This window comes from Nyctereutes procyonoides, unplaced genomic scaffold, assembly GCF_905146905.1.
Source record: "Nyctereutes procyonoides isolate TBG_1078 unplaced genomic scaffold, NYPRO_anot_genome, whole genome shotgun sequence".
Classification (NCBI taxonomy): Eukaryota; Metazoa; Chordata; class Mammalia; order Carnivora; family Canidae; genus Nyctereutes; species Nyctereutes procyonoides.
Genome location: NW_026575024.1, coordinates 20526980 through 20544193, shown reverse-complemented (window position 1 = coordinate 20544193; position 17214 = coordinate 20526980). Strand labels below are relative to the sequence as shown.

Below are 17214 nucleotides of genomic sequence, written 5' to 3'. Positions count from 1 at the left end.
TCATGGCATTAACACTGTCCCAAACAGGCTATGTGGTGTTCTGGGAAAGGATGTTACATTTTTCCCGGGTACACACATGACACAGCTGTTCTCTGATGCTTAACAATCTTTGGAGGGGCCTTGTTCTGATTTTTATGTGCTCTCTGAGGTTATATGTTATATTGTAATTTAAAATCAGGTAATTAAGTCCTATTAGAATCCAATGTGGGTTGTAAAACTCTTTAAAGATAGCAGTAAATGTACTGTTTTCTTCACCAAGATATGTTGATATCACCATTTTTATTACCTTAATACTTCCCTCCTTATCAAGGAGAAGTTACTTAGCTCTACTTTTAATACGAGGTATATTGCTCAGGGATTAGATATGCAGAAGTCCCTTTGATAATCTGGATGAGATTATGTGGGTGGTTTGTTTGATGCTCACTAAATCTTCCCTTTGATTCTTAGTGCCATCATGCTGGATGAAGCCCATGAGAGGACCTTATACACAGACATTGCCATTGGCTTGCTGAAAAAGGTGTGACTTCGCTGCCTAGACTTTTGTTTTTGTGTTTTTGTTTTATTTTACTGCTTGACTAAGAAAGTAATTGTAGCAATTTGGAAAATCCAATCAAATATGAAGGAAAAAATTAAAATGATCCATAATTCTACCCATTCAGAGACAATCACTGGTGGAGTGTTGGTGTGTTTCTTCTGTTCTTTTTTTGCCTGTGTTTTTGCATGTTAAATGCATCTGTTTTGGCTTAATAGGGATTGGACTGTATGTACTAATTTGTATCTTGTATGTTTCCCTTAATATTAAGATCATTTTTCCATGTCATTAAATGTTCCTTGAAGATATTATATTTAGTAATGTCTATATAATCATGTCTCTACCATAAAGTATTTGACTCTTCCCTTACTGGTAAGCATTTGTATGGCTTCCAGATTTGAAATATTTTTTTTTTAATTTTTAAATTTTTAAAAAGATTTATTTATTTATTTGAGAGACAGAGAATAAGGGGAGGGGCAAAGAATGGGAGACAGAACAAGCAGGCTTTCCACTGAGTGGGGAGCCCAATGTGGAGCTCGATCCCAGGGCCCTGAGGTTGTGGCCTGAGTGGAAATCAAGAGTCAGATGCTTAGCTGACTGAGCCACCCAAGTGCCCGCCCCACATTTGAAGCATTTTAAATAATATTGCAGTGAGCATCTTTGTAATGAAATCTATTGTATTTCTATTTTTTTTTAAATTTTTTTATTCAAACATACTACAGGGTAAGAGAAGGACTTAATGACTCCTCTGTGCCCATCATCTGTATTCAACTATTACAACTCATGGCCAGTCTTGTTTCAGCCATACCTTTTCCCTTCCTGTATTTTCTGATTGTTTTCTTTGGATATATTCCCAATCACAGGAGTCTAGAATGAGGGGGTAGAGCAGAGTAATTAAAGGCATGGACTCTGGGTCAGAGTGCCTGGGTTCAAAATCTGGCTCTGCTGAGTTTACTCATCTCTAAAATGGGGATGATAGAAGTCTCTACATCTGTGCTAGTATACTTTTCTGTATGGCAGCCACTAGCCACCTATGGCTAGTTTCAATTAATTAAAGTAGAATAAGATTAAAAATGCAGTTCCTCTGTTGCTTTGGCTAAATTTCAAGAGTTCTGTAACCACACATGGCTAGTGGCTAGTGCACTGGGCAAAACTTCTCCGTCACTGGACTCTTTTGGACAGAGCTACTCTGGATCCTAGTTTTATTATGGGACTCAAATAAGATCACGTAAGATTTTTAGGATGGTACCTAAGGGTCACAAAGAGACTATGAAGTCTCACCTTTGTACAAATTAGAGAAAGGTGCCCACACTAGGAGGCTGCCCACAGCCAGGGGAGGGGAGGGTGTTCTGGACTTCAGATGCCTCTGGCCTCTTCAGCCAGACATCTTTGTGCAGCACATATATGACACAGCTGTATGCGGAGACCAGGGAATGGCACATAACTTAGTGCATGTTAATTGCCATTGTTCTTGTTGTTTTCATTATTTTATTCTTTGGCCAAAGATTTATACTTTTGATACTTAGGAGGGATTTTCCCACCTGCTTATTATCCTCCTAGGAACAGTCTAATAAGAGGCTTATTTCACTGAATCTTTGCCAGTGTGATAGATTAAAAAGTAATGTCATTTTTATTATATATTTTTGCTATAGTTTATGTGATCATTTCTTCTCTGCCTGTTGATCATTTCTTTCTTTGAATAACTGTTAAGATGTTTTGTCAGTATTTCTGTCTCAGTGTTATTATCACTTACTGTTTGTTTGCTTTTAATGTACTTCTCATGCTTCAACTGAGTGTAGGTAGATTCTGACTATCCAGAGACCCAGCTATCAGGAAGAAATGGTTTTACTTTTGTTAAATTCAAATTTAATTCTTAAAGCTCCTTTATTCTTTCTATAGAAACATTTTTTTTTAACTTTTTATTTTGGAAAAATTTACTACTTAAACCATTAGAATAGTGTAATGACCCACCTTTTTACCTGTGACTTTAACTTTTGGTCAGTCTTGTTTCATCTATAAGCTCCGACTGACCCCTCAAAAACACACACACTAATTTACTCTGAAGTAAATTGCAGGTACCAAACTATCTTCTGTACGTATCACCCTGTTTTATTGTTTCCTAATGCCTTCTTTTTTAGATTCAGAGAAAGCGAGGGGATCTTCGACTGCTTGTGGCTTCAGCCACTCTGGATGCAGAGGTATGAGCATTTCCCGCTTCACCCGGCTGCCCCCTGTAAGCACTGGAAGTATTGGACATATCCTTGTGACATACCTCTAGCGAGAGCTTATCTCTGACAGAATGGCCTACCTACCTTATGGGGCCATCTGATGTCCTAGATTCCATATGATCAGAGGATACTCCTTTTTAGCTTGTGGGTAGAAATTAGCCTGTAATTAATTGAGTTCATAATTACCTACTTGTCTTGTTTCTCTACATACTGTGTTTCTTCCCACATAGGCAGTTTCCTTTTATTACTTTTTTTCAGTATGTTATATTGCTGAAATTTATTTATGACTGTAGCATTTAGGTTGAGATTTTTTGGTGTGCAATTGAAGTTTTCCCTGCATATATAATTTACATGTTAGAATTTTCATGGCTCATTTTACATTATTTTTCTCTCTTACCAGTTAATATTTTAGTTCAAAACAGCAGTTCAACTCAAATAATTTTGACTACTTGTTTTATATAAATATATGTGTATAAATATAAATATATGAATATATATACATACATGCTCAGTGCCATGCTGGCTACAGGTGATTCATAACCCTCCCTGACTTCTTGGGAAGCAGACACATAAATAGATGTTTACAGATCAGTATGTCAGGGTGCTGAGACAGCCACAGAGGGGTCTGCTTAAGTCTAGCTGGCTGGAGGATGTCTGGGAGCTTTCACAGAGGTCAGATGTTCCATTTGGGTTCTAAAGATGCATGGAAGTCTGCCAGTTGTGCAGGGCTGGGAAGGTTGTCCTAAACATGCACCGAGCCACAGGGGTGTGAAACCATGCATCCCAGGGGCTGGGAGGCAAGTCCAGGTGGGAGTCTTACCTTGCTTGCAAGGCGTGTGGGGGACAGTCTCTGCCCTCCAGTCACTTCTCTTGTCACCTCTCTGACTTCATCTACATCCAGTCTCTCCCATGCTGCTTATATTCTAGTCTCACTATTCCTCAGAAAAACCCAAGTATGCTTTTACTCTGGGGGGGACCCTCTCTAGACCCTTATCCCGTATGTTCTCATGGCTCTTCCTTCATTTCAGTGCAGTCCTGACCATGTATTCTCTACTCAGAGAGGCCTTTCCTGACTACCCCGACTAAAATAGGGCCCTACTGCCCTGCATCATCTTAGTCTGCTGCTTCTGATGTGGTTAGCACTTACTACTACCTACATTACATGCAGAGCTAGATGTTTGTTCATTGTGTGTCTCCCATCAGTAAAATAGAAGCTCTGTGAAGACTGGGACTTTGAGTGTCTTACTCATTATTTTTTCTTTCACCTAAAACAATGTCTTAAACAGTCTAAATCTACTGTCTACCACAGAGTAGATGCTTTTAGGTTCAATGAATTTTTTTTAAAATTTTTTATTTATTTTATGATAGTCACACACAGAGAGAGAGAGAGAGAGAGGCAGAGACACAGGCAGAGGGAGAAGCAGGCTCCATGCACCGGGAGCCCGACGTGGGATTCGATCCAGGGTCTCCCGGATCGCACCCTGCGCCAAAGGCAGGCGCCAAACCGCTGCGCCACCCAGGGATCCCCTTTCATTGTCTTTTGGTATGGCACAGAGATTTTAAAAAAGGACTTCTTTCCATGGTATAGATAGACTTTCTGGTAGTAGTTTTTTTCAGGTGGGAAAGTGGAGTGTAGGAAACTTGCTGTGGTCTGTAAGTGCTCTGACACACAGCATGCTGGGCCTTCACTCCTTCACCCATCCTTGTACACTGCCTCCCCTGGGAGGGGGGAAGTGAGGCCCATGTGTGTATAGGTGTGCATATGTGTGTGTAGGTGTCCGTGTGTGTGGTGGGGGGACCCAGTGGGCAGGAGTTTGTCCTGTGTGACTGAGGGTGTGTGTTGTGGGGGTGGGAGTCCCCACCTGAGAGTAAGAGAGTGAGGAGGGAAAGCAGTGGGCTGAGGTGGGTGAGAGAGGATAGTGGAGATGGCAGGGTGTGGCTTGGGCAGTGTCGGACGTGGAGGCCCAGAAGTGCCACACCCCTTTCCTGGCACCCCAGCTTCTACGTCTGTGGGTGGTACACTAATTCTGAGCCCCACTGCCTGGAGGGATAGATGCCCTCTGCTCTCGTTTCGCTCAGGGCCCAGGGTGTGACCCAGCCTTGTGGTAAAGACACCAGTGATGGAGGCTAGGAGGCAGAGGTGGAATATGACTGGGCCAATCACATCATTGCCTTGATTAGGTTAGCTGCTTTGTTAATGTAAGCCTAATTATGTGAGCAGTTATAGAACATGATCAGATATAATTATGAAGTATTAATTGACCATTATATCACAAGCTCTTGTTTTTCTTTTGCTTCCATCCACATGCCAGAAAATAGGGTTGCTGAGAATTCCTGCAGTTTTTTTTTGTCATCGGTCCAGCTTCTTGGAGAGAAACTAATTTCTTTTTCCAGATTCTTAGAGAAGAGATAGGGGATCGGCTGGGGTCCTCCTCTGGACCCATCTGCATGGACCAAGGACTATTGGCCCAGGGTGGACGTGTTGTGTAGACATGGCTGTTGGGAACCCACTTATATGGGTCAGGTCTGAGTAGCTACCAGGGAAGGAAGCTAGCTGGTGAGCTGGGGAGATGGCCCAACAGATGTCCACATCATTTACATTCTGTTTCATTGACTGTCCTCTTGCTTTTTGTCATTTTATGTTCCTTGTTGTGGGTCTGGGTCAGTCAGTGTGCGCCCACCTCTTTGAAATCTGACTCACATTCTCCTTTCCTGGTGCGGTGGACTCACCTTCACCTCACTCTTGCTGTTCCTTCATTCTGCCCATAAGGCGTATGCCACTGATTGCTCTCTAGCTTGTAGTTTTCTGTATGTATTTTATATTTCCAGGTAAAGATAAAAGATAAATATCTTAAGGACAAAGATCTCACACTTTCTCAGTAAATGCTGAATTTATTTCTTGAAGGTAACTTCCTGTCTTTTGTATTCAGCACCACATAGTCAAGAATGAGGTGTTGCATCTTCCCTGTTCTGCTTGCCTTCTTGGTAACATGCAGCTCTGTTCAACCAAGTCGTTCTTAAAGTCCTCCTTCTCTCTCTGCAGCTTCTGGATACCTGTCGTCTCCCCTTTCTCCTGCCTCCCTGAGACTTCCCCCTCAGATTCCTCTGCTGGCTGCTCTTCTTCCTCATGGCTGCCTTCCTCCATGGCCCCTGGTTCAGCCGACGCTTTGTGCTGGTGGCCGGCTTGACTGTGATCCTGTGCTCCAGCCTGAGTTGTTAGCAGCTGGTCACCAGCTGTCCAGACTCACAGCCCTGTGAGGCTTGTGGCTTTTGGCTTCTCTATGGCAGTCCCTCTCTCATCGAGGTCATTCAGGCTCAAGACTTACTTTGCTTTGGGAGGTGTTATCCCTGACAAAGAAGAAACTCCATTCTCCCCAGCGTGCATATGCGTGCGCTCTTGCTCACTGACTGCCCGGCCCCGTCACTCATACCTCTGATAGGCTTCACTTTCACTAGGCCCCTGCCAAGTGAAATCAAGTGCTTTCATTCTCTCCTCTGAGCTATTCCAGTACCTTCCTGAATTAGCTTGCCTCCACTCTCTTACTGCCCCTGCCCTCCTCCAAAGTGGCCACTCGAGCCAGGCATCCAGAACACAGGTCTGAGGATGTCATGCCCATCCTCACTGCCCTTGTCTGGCTCATCAGATGAAGTGCCCATGTAGCATGACATTCGGGCCCCTTCAGAGTGACAGACAGCATGATCACTTCCTGAGTACACATTCTAGGCCAGACCTGTGCTGACTGCAGGCCCACACAGGGTAGATAGCGATTTGTCCTTCTGTAGATGAGAGAACAACTCAGAGCGGGGCTGGCCTGCCCTGGACCTTGGGCTCTTTCCTTTGTTGGTGAGCCCTTTATATCTTAGTCTGCATTCTGCTGTCAGCCATAGAAGGGTTGTCTCTTCTTCGTAGCCAGTATAGTCCTCCTCATCCATCCAGGCTTTGCCAGGGGGTACTGCTGCCTCCATGAAGCCTTCCCTGAAAGCCATTGACCTTCATTCTGAATAACTTACAGCTTTTTTCTGGTCATGTAGTCATTTTGCCTTGGTTTGTATTTTGATTGGTTCCTCATATGCCCATCCCCCCTGGATTATTCACTCTTTTGGGGTGTAGAGGAGCAGTCTTTTCTCACTTGTTTGTGTATCACATCATAGGGCACAGGAGGGCTGAAGTCACTTGATCCAAAAGGGAAGTGAAGAGTAGTGCCATGGAGTTCTTCATAGCACAGCATGGTTCTTGTGTTGGCATGGAGCACTTTTATGTCTGTGCTTACTCTTCTCAGATACAACTTTGAGGTCAGCGTATAGCATCCTATAGCATCCCACTATTCTGTAGTTCAATCAACTCTTGTAGAAGGGCTCCTCCATGTCCATTGCTCTGTATGCGAAGCAGTCCTCAGTGTACCCTGGCTCCCAGTGTCCAGGGCAGGCACCAGCATGGTCAGTAAAGATACATGAGGAATAAAGGAGGCAGGACTTGTGTTCTCCTAGCCAGACCTCCTAGGATAATGAAAAGTAATGCCCAGCCAGGGTTCAGGGATCATACTGGAATATCATTGGTGGGAATCGGATGACATACTTGACCCAACAGGATTTCCATGTCCCTCTGCCACTGACACAGCAGCTCCCCCTCAGGCACTCACTGCCAGCTTCTCTGTGTATCTCAGGTCAGATTTCATGAGAAGGGATCATCAGTGCTATCTTCCTGGCCCATTTTTGGCCAGAGCTCTTGTGCCAGGCCTACTTATAAACTGCCAGTCTGGTAGTCAAGTGCCATGGGAGAAGATGTAGCCACCTTTGTTAGAGGAGCTGCCAGGAGCTACCTCTCTTCACAGTGTACTGTGGGAGTGCTGGAGAAGTGTGTAATGGATGACTTCCCCCTAAAAGTGTTGTGCTAACTCCCCCAGGGCATGGAAAGATAGAGAAGACACTGTCCTTGCCAAAACTGTTCCTGCCTAAAATTTGGGAAGGTTATAATAAATATATATCTGTTACTGTAACACTAGTATCATAGCTAGTGTTTGTAGAAATATAAAGTTTCTTTGTAAATTGATAATCAGATATGTGCTTTTCAGATTAGAGCTATACATCAACCTGATTTAAACTGTATTTAATTTGAATCACATCTTTGGACCCAATTTTTTGTTAAATAAAATACAGGGGATAAAAATAAGTAATGCCATAGTTACAGGTGGACCCAGATGTATTGGTGAGTAACAGAGTTTTGAAATCTAACCTTTATTATTTTTTATCAAAGTTTAGTAAAGAGTCTGTTGTTGAAATGTGATTCCTCAAAATTGCAATAATAAAAATAGGATTTTTAGTAGTTATTTTGTAACTGATAGTCTGTGTTATATCCAATCTCTACTACCCAACCCCTGCTCTGTCAGTTTTATATTATTTTCTTTCTTTATGTAACAACAAATCATTTTTTTTTTGAGAGAAATGAAGTGTCCTTTTTTTTTTTTAAATAGAAATTCCGGGATTTCTTTAATCAGAATGAAACCAGTGACCCAACAAGGGATACATGTGTGATCCTTACAGTAGAAGGGCGAACATTTCCAGTGGATATCTTTTATCTACAAAGGTTTGATGATACTTTATTTTTAACGATGATGATTAGCAAACGGGGCCTGAGCTATGGAATGTGAAGCCACTGTATCTACTCGTAGCCTCAAGGGCAATATGCTGGGCTGCTGAGAGGAGCATGTTTTGTGTCTCCTGTCTGAGAGGATGTTCTGGAATCCTGCTCAATACCACGCTGAATGCGTTTTGAAACTCTTGACACCGAAGTGCAAATTTCTAAGTCTGTGGCCAGTAGCTCAGTTGGAAAGAGCAAAGTGGTAACAAGATTATAGGGAGGAGGCTTGATAATCTTCAGAACTGAGGTTTACAAGGCTACCTGTCTATGAGGGCAACAGTGATGATTTGAATCATTTGGTTCTTAGTGCTCTACATTAGCAAGGGGGCCTGGTTGACATGGTTGGGAGGAACCCCCTTAGATAGGAAGGGACTATCCTAATTCCTATACCTAGTCACCGGACAGACAAAGACCAGAAGCCTGGTACAGTGATTGATAAATCCAGAGCGTTATGGGTCTAACTTCTGAGTTTCTCACTGGGTAACCTATCCATTAGCTCTGAACACTCTACTCAGACATGCTGCCAGTGATTAGGAGGGAAAGTGGAAAGAGTATGAGATTGAGCACTGGGACCACAGCCCCCAACTTTCATTGACCAGGCCTCTTTGCTTGCTAAAGATAGCACTTTTATTTGCATGGGTTTTTATTTCTTTGCAAATAAAGCACTTTCGTGGTATACATGTAATTATGGATTACTTTTGAATACTGCCTTTAAAAAAAAGGAAAAAAGGAAATGAATGTTTATTTATTCATGTACTCTTTACATGCCAGGCAGGCCCAGACTAACTTTCATGAGGCTTTGCTGCCAGATTGTTAGTGTAATTTATAATTAATGAGTATGTTCTAGTGATGAATGTATCTCATACATCTTTTCAGTCCTGTTCCAGATTATATCAAATCAACTGTAGAAACTGTGATGAAAATTCACCAGACAGAGGGAGATGGAGACATCCTAGCATTTCTGACTGGCCAGGTAATTCCACTGGAATTTTCTCTGATGAACAGACACGTTAAGGCAGCACCAAAATTTAACAAAGGCCTATTACTTGGCCATTCATTTCATGTTTTATTGTATTTTGTGATTACTTAATTGCGTAGAAAATTGTTTGGATTGATGTCATTCATCTACTGACTAGCTTGTCAGGGAATCATTAGTTCCCACCTGTTCTGTCTGCAGAGGATTCGATATACTTTAAACTCATTAGTTGATTCCAAAGTAAACGATGCAGTCAATGGGCTGTTGTGTTTACCACGATGAAATGTTGCGTTAGGTACATTTTGTGCATGTGTGTTACTACTGCAAGCCTCTTTCCCAGTGATGCTGCTCATCCTGGAGGTGGTAAGTGGGCACATCTCTGGAAAGACAACTGAACAAACCAGAGTGCTCACTTACGGTCAGAGTGCTGTTCAGAACCACCCTCCAGTCATAATCTTTTCCACCGTCAACACTTTCCATGGTAGAGTAATCTTTTCTGGGGAAAGCTTATAGCGATTTTATATGTCACAGCTTGTCTGTATGTATGATATGCTTTGTTTGCCACAGTACATGAAAGCTGAGTGAAATAGTCCTTGGTTTTGTTTATTGGGAGCTCTTCTGTTCACCGCAGATAGTATAGATTTTAGTAATGAATCTGACACTTGAAAATTTTCACCCCATAGGCACCACTGTTCAGTAGCATTTGATTTAAAACCACCCCAGAGCAGAGTGTGATTACACTGGAAATTGTGAATCTGATCGCAATTAAAATTCTTATCCCAGCTTTCATTTTCTTTCAAGTCTGATAAAATGACATGCTTCAGATTAATCTCGGGTTTTTTTGTCCCTGGTTCAATGTTTTTAGGAAGAGGTGGAAACTGTTGTGTCTATGCTGATCGAGCAGGCTCGGGCGCTAGGTCGAACTGGGATGAAGAGACACCTCCGAGTTCTCCCCATGTACGCAGGACTGCCTTCCTTTGAGCAAATGAAAGTGTTTGAAAGGGTGTCCCGCAGTGTCAGAAAGGTGAGACTAGCCCAGTGACCAGGGCTATTTGCTGCCAGCTGTGGTCATGCTGGGGCCCCTTCCCTATGCACTAGGAGGATTTTTTTTTTTTTTTAATTGAAGTGAAACTTTCTAAATAAGGTTTCTTTAAGACCTTTAGGTCAATGCTTTTGCGCAATAAATCTAAAAGCACACAATAAATAGTATATTGCAGAGATTTCTAAACCTGCCTCACAGAAGTAGTTAATACAGCAAGTGATTTCTTTTTACCTCTTTACTGTCTGCTCAGTATTTCCCCATGGCATAATACTAGCTTGGCTTAAATGACCATCTAGGTGAATTGTGATCAGTCAGGAACAATAGAGAAGTTACTACAAATGGTACCGGTTAGCCTGTAGAGCCAAATTTAAATCAATTAATTCAAGGTGTGGCTGAAAAATATTTAGCCTTGAAATTGGGTTGGGGAAGGGTATGGTGAGAAGCACTTGTTGGAAGGAGCTAGCAGGCAGCCAGTCTGCATCCTGGTTATCATCCCCTGGGCCTTACTTGGCTTTCCTTCCCATTAGATGAGGAAGGCACAGAACTGGCCCCAAACCAGCTTATTGTAGCTGTTTATCAGCAGGTGGCAGAGAGTAAGTAGGGGGAAGGGTGGTCTGAGGATCCCATTCTCAATTTGGACTACTTAGAAGAAGGTGTTCAGCCTCATGCCATTGAGATGCAGTACCTCGTCTGCCCAGTCAAACGTGAACTGTGGCCAACCGTTCAGGAAGCCCGGATTCTGTGCCTGTGTTACTCTGTGTCTGGATGAGTGACTTAACTTCAAGCCCCATTTTTTTTCAACGGTGAAACATAAATAAGAACTTTTGGACCAGTGGTTTTCTAGTATAAAATCTTAAATGTCTACTATATGAAAATGGTCGGAAGATTTTTATAAAATGACAGATGTAAAAGTGCTTTTAAAAAGTTCTAAATGCGGGGCAGCCCCGGTGGCGCAGCGGTTTAGCGCCGCCTGCATCCCAGGGCGTGATCCTGGAGACCCTGGATTGAGTCCCACGTTTGGCTCTCTGTATGATGCCTGCTTCTCCCTCTGCCTGTGTCTCTGCCTCTCTCTCTCTGTCTCTATGAATGAATGAATGAATAAATAAATAAATAAATATCTTTTTAAAAGAAAAAGTTCTAAATGCGGACGCCTGGGTGGCTCAGTGGTTGAGCATCTGCCTGTGGCTCAGGGCATGATCCTGGGGTACAGGCTCAAGTCCCACATCGAGCTCCCTGGGAAGAGCCTGCTTCTCCCTCTGCCTCTCTCTGTGTGTCTCTCATAAATAAATAAATAAATAAATAAAATCTTTTTTAGAAAGTTCTAAATGCTATCTATACTCACAGACTCTGGGGGAACAGGGGCCTTGTGTTTCTTGCTCATCATACATCCCCAGCACCTTGAACGGTGCCTGCAGAGTACAGACCCTCAGGAAATAGTTGAGGTGTGAGTGAGTGAATGAATAAAGATGTTCAAGGTGATGATTTCCTTTAGTACAGAAGCCAAAAACAAACATTTGCTGAGCATTTATTATGGACCAAGCACCAGGCTGTACTTGTATTTCACGTTTGATGCCCCCCCGCCCCCCCGCCCAGGAAGGCTGTAGATGTACATGTAGATGTGAGACTGCAGGAATTTAAATAATTTGTCCAAAGTCCTTATGGACCACCTTACACCTTAGGGAGAATTCAAACCCGGGACCCCCTGGCCCTAAAACTCCTGTTTTTTCCAGTATATTCAGCTGCCTCTTACAGATTCTACATTGTTGGAAATATCTTTAATAGATCTTTGAGGATTTTGAGTAGTTTTTTAAAAGCGAAAAGAACCAAACATCTTCTCTTTTTACTTTTCTTGCTGTGGGGACTTAGGTGATAGTGGCCACCAATGTGGCCGAAACCTCCATTACAATCAGCGGGATTGTGTATGTGATCGACTGTGGCTTTGTGAAGCTCCGTGCCTATAATCCCAGGACAGCCATTGAGTGCTTGGTGGTGGCCCCAGTGTCCCAGGCGTCAGCCAACCAGCGCGCGGGGCGTGCTGGCCGCAGCCGCTCAGGAAAATGTTACCGCCTTTATACAGGTTAGTGTGGCGCTCCTTCAGGGCTGTTGACTTTCTCATGGTTAGCCTGAGCCCTGGAGAGCATCAGGATGGTTCCCCTCATGGGCAGAACTGCACATAAAATCCAGACCCCCTCACGAGGCCCTCTGTCCTTTGCCCCTGCTACTTTCTTCAGTCTAAACAAAGCAGTTCTCTGCTGCTGCTCTCATTGGCCAAGGCTGGCCCACGAGTCCCCAGTTACTGCCATTCCCATTCCAACTTGATGTCTAGGTGTAGACCTGCCCAGTGTAGATCTATAGCCCTGTGACCCTGTAGCCTGGGCCACATGTCTCAGGTCCTGTTTTCCCTTTCCCTCAGCTTAACATGGTGCTTTCTTATTTTGGGAAGAACAAGAAATCCTGATTCCTGTTGGGTCTCACAGTGGGTTCCATCTTGCCTCTGGTTCAGAGCATCTTTGCAGAGCGAAAATTCTCTCCTGAGACCACTGATAGAAAGCAGATAGTTGTTTGGCTCCTGCTTTCTGCCAGGCGCCATGTTAGGCTCTAAAAGAGCAAGATAAAGTTATGATAAAGACCATCCCAGCCCTTCAGAAACTTTCTCTCTAGCTTTAAGGCAGCCTTGCCTTTGACAGTGATGTGTCCAGAGCTACTTTCTCTTTCTCTTTGTGGGTAATGGCACTGAGATTTCTCCTCAGTTGTCCAGACTTAATTTTCACATCATTTTTAATCCTCTTGCTCTGTCCAACATCCATCTGCACTCACTTCCCAGATCCTAGGGTTTTGTTATTTGTCTCTTTCTTCCTTCTGATAACCATCACCTTGTTCAGTCCTTGACTCTGTTCTTTCTTGTAGCGAATGTTTACAGAACACTGCTGTAAACCAGCCTTTGTGCCGGGGTTTGGAGATCTTGGGCTAGGTGAGATGTAATCTGTGGGCACATGGTGGAGAGCCAGGTAGTGGAGGCAACCCCGCAAACAGATCGGCATGTTATAGCATGAGAGGGTTCCCATTCCGGAATGAGCCTTGAAAGCAGAGAGCAGAGAGTTACACCACTGGGGAGGGCTTCACACTTGAGTATTTGTGCTTGATCTTATTGCCCACCCAGTGGTTATCTAGGGGAAGGGATAGCACCAAGCAAAGGGAATGGAATAGCACCAAGCAAAGGGAATGGAATGTACAGGTACTTGGTAGGGAGGAAGTGGGTGGTTAAGGATGTCCATGGGAGGAGAGGGAGTTGGAGCCTGAGACATGAGCATCTTACTGAAGGTGCTAAGGAGGAATGATGGGAGAGGAAAGAGAGAACCAAGGTTAAAAGGCATCCAGAAATTTGGGGAAGAGAAAACAGATGTTTTGAGGTGGAATTCATATAACATAAAGTTAACTTTTATTTATTTATAAAGATTGTATTTATTTATCTGAGAGAAAGGTCATGAGCAAGAGAGAGCCGGCACAAGCAGGGGGAGGGGCATAGGGAGCAGCAGACTCTCCGCTGAGCAGGGAGCCCAACATGGGGCTTGATCCCAGGTCCCCAGCATCATGACCTGAGCCGAAGGCAGATGCTTAACCAAATGAGCCACTCAGGCACCCCTAAAATGAACTGTTTTAAATCAAACCATTCAGTGGGATTTAATTACATTCACAACATGTATCACTGCCTCTGTCTAGTTTTAGAATATTTCCCTCACTCTGTGCCCATTGAGCAGTTTCTCCGCAGTTCTCCCTGCCTCCCGGCAACCAACAGTCTATTCTGTCTCCATGGATTTATCTGTTTGGGATATTTCATATAAATGAGATCATACACTATGTGACCTTTGGTGTCTGGCTTCTTTTATTTAGCATAATGAATGCTAAATGTTTTCCAGGTTCGTCTCTGTTAGTACTTCATTCTTTTTTTTTTTTTTTTTTTAATGAGAGAAAGGGAGTGTAGGGGCAGAGGGAGAGAGAGAATCTCAAGCAGGCTCCACACCCAGTGCAGAGCCCAACATGGGGCTGGATCTCTGGACATGAGCCATGTCCTGAGCCAAAATCAAGAATTGGCCACTCAACTGACTGAGCCAACCCGAGTGCCCCAGTACTTCATTCTTTTTTATGGTTGACTAGGATTCTGTGGATGGATATGCCACAAATTTTTTAATTTATTGGCTGATTATTTCTACCTTTTGCCTTTTGTGGATAGTTGCTACTATGAAAATGTGTGTTTTGAGTACCTGTTTTTAATTCTTTTGGGCATATACCTGGGAGTGGAATTGTGGGGTCATACAGTAATTCTATGTTGAATTCTTTTTGAAGAACTTAGGCGATTTTTAAAGAGGAAATGGCCAGCATTATCTTATGCACCAAAGAAATAAAGTACAGAATGCAGCCTAAAGACAGGTAGGTAGATTTGGTTGAAAGGTTACTGGCTCTGTCGCAGGAGCAGTTTTGGTGGAGTGGGGTTGGGTAGGGTTAACCCAACAGTAATGGGGCGCACTGTCCTCCAGCCTCTAGGCTTTCTTGGTTGACTGGCTTCCATGAGCTTTCAGAGTGTAGCTCTGAGCAGAGTGCTGTCTGCTTAGTCCCTTAACTTTCCCAGAACCCTCCAGGACTTTTCCTAGCTCATATTCTCCCACTGTCCACACAGCTGCCCTACACTGCATCCCAGCTGCACTCTGCTCTTCCTGAACATACTTTCTATTTTCCTACATCTGCATCTCGTATCTTTGATACCTTCCTTGGGCTGTTCCCTCTGCCCAGCAGATCCCTCTTATCCTTCACATCCTTCTCTCAAATGGTAGTTCCCTCATGAAGCAACCTCAAATGTTTTTTGCAGTGACTGTGCTTCCTCCTTCCCTGAGCCTCCATTCCCTTCACTGGGTCTCCGTCTTGGAGGTTACTGTTTCTGGTCTTTGTCCTAGACCCTTTCATATCACTGAAGCTTCTGGAAGCTGCACCTGCAGCTCCTGACCCAGGGCCTGACACACTTGGGTCCTCAGTAGAGTCTAATGGAATGTCATGAACTCGTGGGCAGCACTGGCTTTATGTGAGTGGCTTCTCAGCAGGTTTGTCCTCGTTACTGAGAACTTTGCTTCTCCCTCTGTCAGAAGTATGCTTGGAAAATGTGGTTATCCTACCAAAATGCCTTCCCCAAAATGCTCTTAAAATTCAAAGGGAGTATCCCATGTGGAACTTCCTGCTGTTGCCTGTTCTTCAGCACCTCCCACTTAGACCTGTGCCTTTGGCCATTTGTACCAGTCTGTCCACGGAACACTGGTTGTCTGTTCACTCATAACCTTTTTGAAAAAATCTTCAGTTATAGTGCTGTTTCTTCTTGATACTTGTTGTTTTCTTTCTCTAGTTAACTAAAGCCTTATGATCTACATGGGGTTTGGTCCATTCTAGTGCTAAGGCGGGTGAGCACATTTAAAATGTTGGCTGATGTGAGAGGGATTTTTGTGGGCGGAGCATCTTCTATATAATCCGTAAGCTTTCTGGATATGTACAAAAGTGATTTAATCCCTTCTTTCCCTCCTCCCCCTGCCCTGTTTGCCAGGCTTTTATGAAAAGGCCTCCCAAGGTTTCTTCCTCTCTTCCCCCATTCCTGCCCCTCCCATCTTGGCACCTCTGTATCTTGTATGCTTTTTCCTATTGGAAGTCATCTTTTATTCCTGATGGGGCATGCAAGCATTCATTGATCTGCTTGGGACATTATCAGATTCTGAGTATGATGCATGCCTGGCTTGTTGGTTTTAAAAGTTAGATTTGGACAATTTTTGCTCTTTGTACGATTTGGTTATTTGTTATGTTCTGGTTACCATTTTGGTGATTTACTTTGAGATTGTTCTTTATTTGTATGTGCGGTTCTTGCCTTCTAGACTTAGTGCAACCCCAGGCAGGGGTAGTGGTGCCTGGGTGCCAGTAGTGGTCCAACACATACTTCTTTCTTTGATTTCATGTTTTGCTGACAAAAAGCATGTTAAAAAAGCATTCTAAAGTAAGAGAACAGATTTTTATAAAGATACATTATTTATAAAGATATAAACTGCTAAGATACTTCTTAAATAGAATGGTCTTTTCTAAATATGAAACAACTTTGTGTTGTGATGTCATATGCATCTGATTTTAGAGTCTTAGAGCCTCTCATTAGAGAAGGAAAACTGTCCGTTGGGCATAATGATTGTGTTTGATTGTGGCATTTGACCCCAAACAGTTCTGATTTCTTATCCTCAGAGGAAGCCTTTGACAAGCTGCCTCAATGCACTGTCCCTGAGATGCAGCGTAGCAATTTGGCACCTGTCATCCTACAGCTGAAAGCACTAGGGATCGACAATGTCCTCAGGTTCCACTTCATGTCGGTAAGTCCTACCTTCTGTCTGGAATGCCTGTGGGCAAATGTCAGGACGTTAGATGAAGCACATCGTCCTCCTCTCCACCCCCCTTAGTTCGTGTGTCATGTACCCACTCAGCACCAGGCCCTGTGCAGGTTATGGGGGAGTAGAGCCCGACAGAGGAGACACAATTCCTGTTCTTGTCTGCTGGGGGTTGACAAGTAAGTGGGTAATTGCTGTGCATGGGCCCAGTGCTCTGAGAGACAGAGGAGGGGCCTCCAGCCCAGTCAGTCTTGTGCAAAGTGAGACTTGAAATCCAGGTAGGATTTCACCAGGTCAGGAGGGTGGGGGGATCCAGGACAGCAAGTGTGCATGGGTGCCTACCTGAGGGAATATCACAGGTAGGGGAGCCAGGAGGGTTTTGGTAGAGCTGTGGGGG

General features: G+C 43.7%; 1 protein-coding gene across 1 annotated transcript in view; it reads left to right on the top strand.

Annotated features, from left to right (window-relative positions):
• Positions 1 to 17214, top strand: part of DHX35 (DEAH-box helicase 35) — a 65386-nt gene that overhangs the window by 24688 nt on the left and 23484 nt on the right. Inside the window, exons 7-13 of the mRNA XM_055303405.1 lie at positions 448 to 517; positions 2671 to 2730; positions 8232 to 8344; positions 9275 to 9371; positions 10240 to 10398; positions 12283 to 12493; positions 16678 to 16802. Coding sequence (XP_055159380.1) covers positions 448 to 517; positions 2671 to 2730; positions 8232 to 8344; positions 9275 to 9371; positions 10240 to 10398; positions 12283 to 12493; positions 16678 to 16802 — 835 coding nt within the window. The remainder of the gene's footprint in view (positions 1 to 447; positions 518 to 2670; positions 2731 to 8231; positions 8345 to 9274; positions 9372 to 10239; positions 10399 to 12282; positions 12494 to 16677; positions 16803 to 17214) is intronic.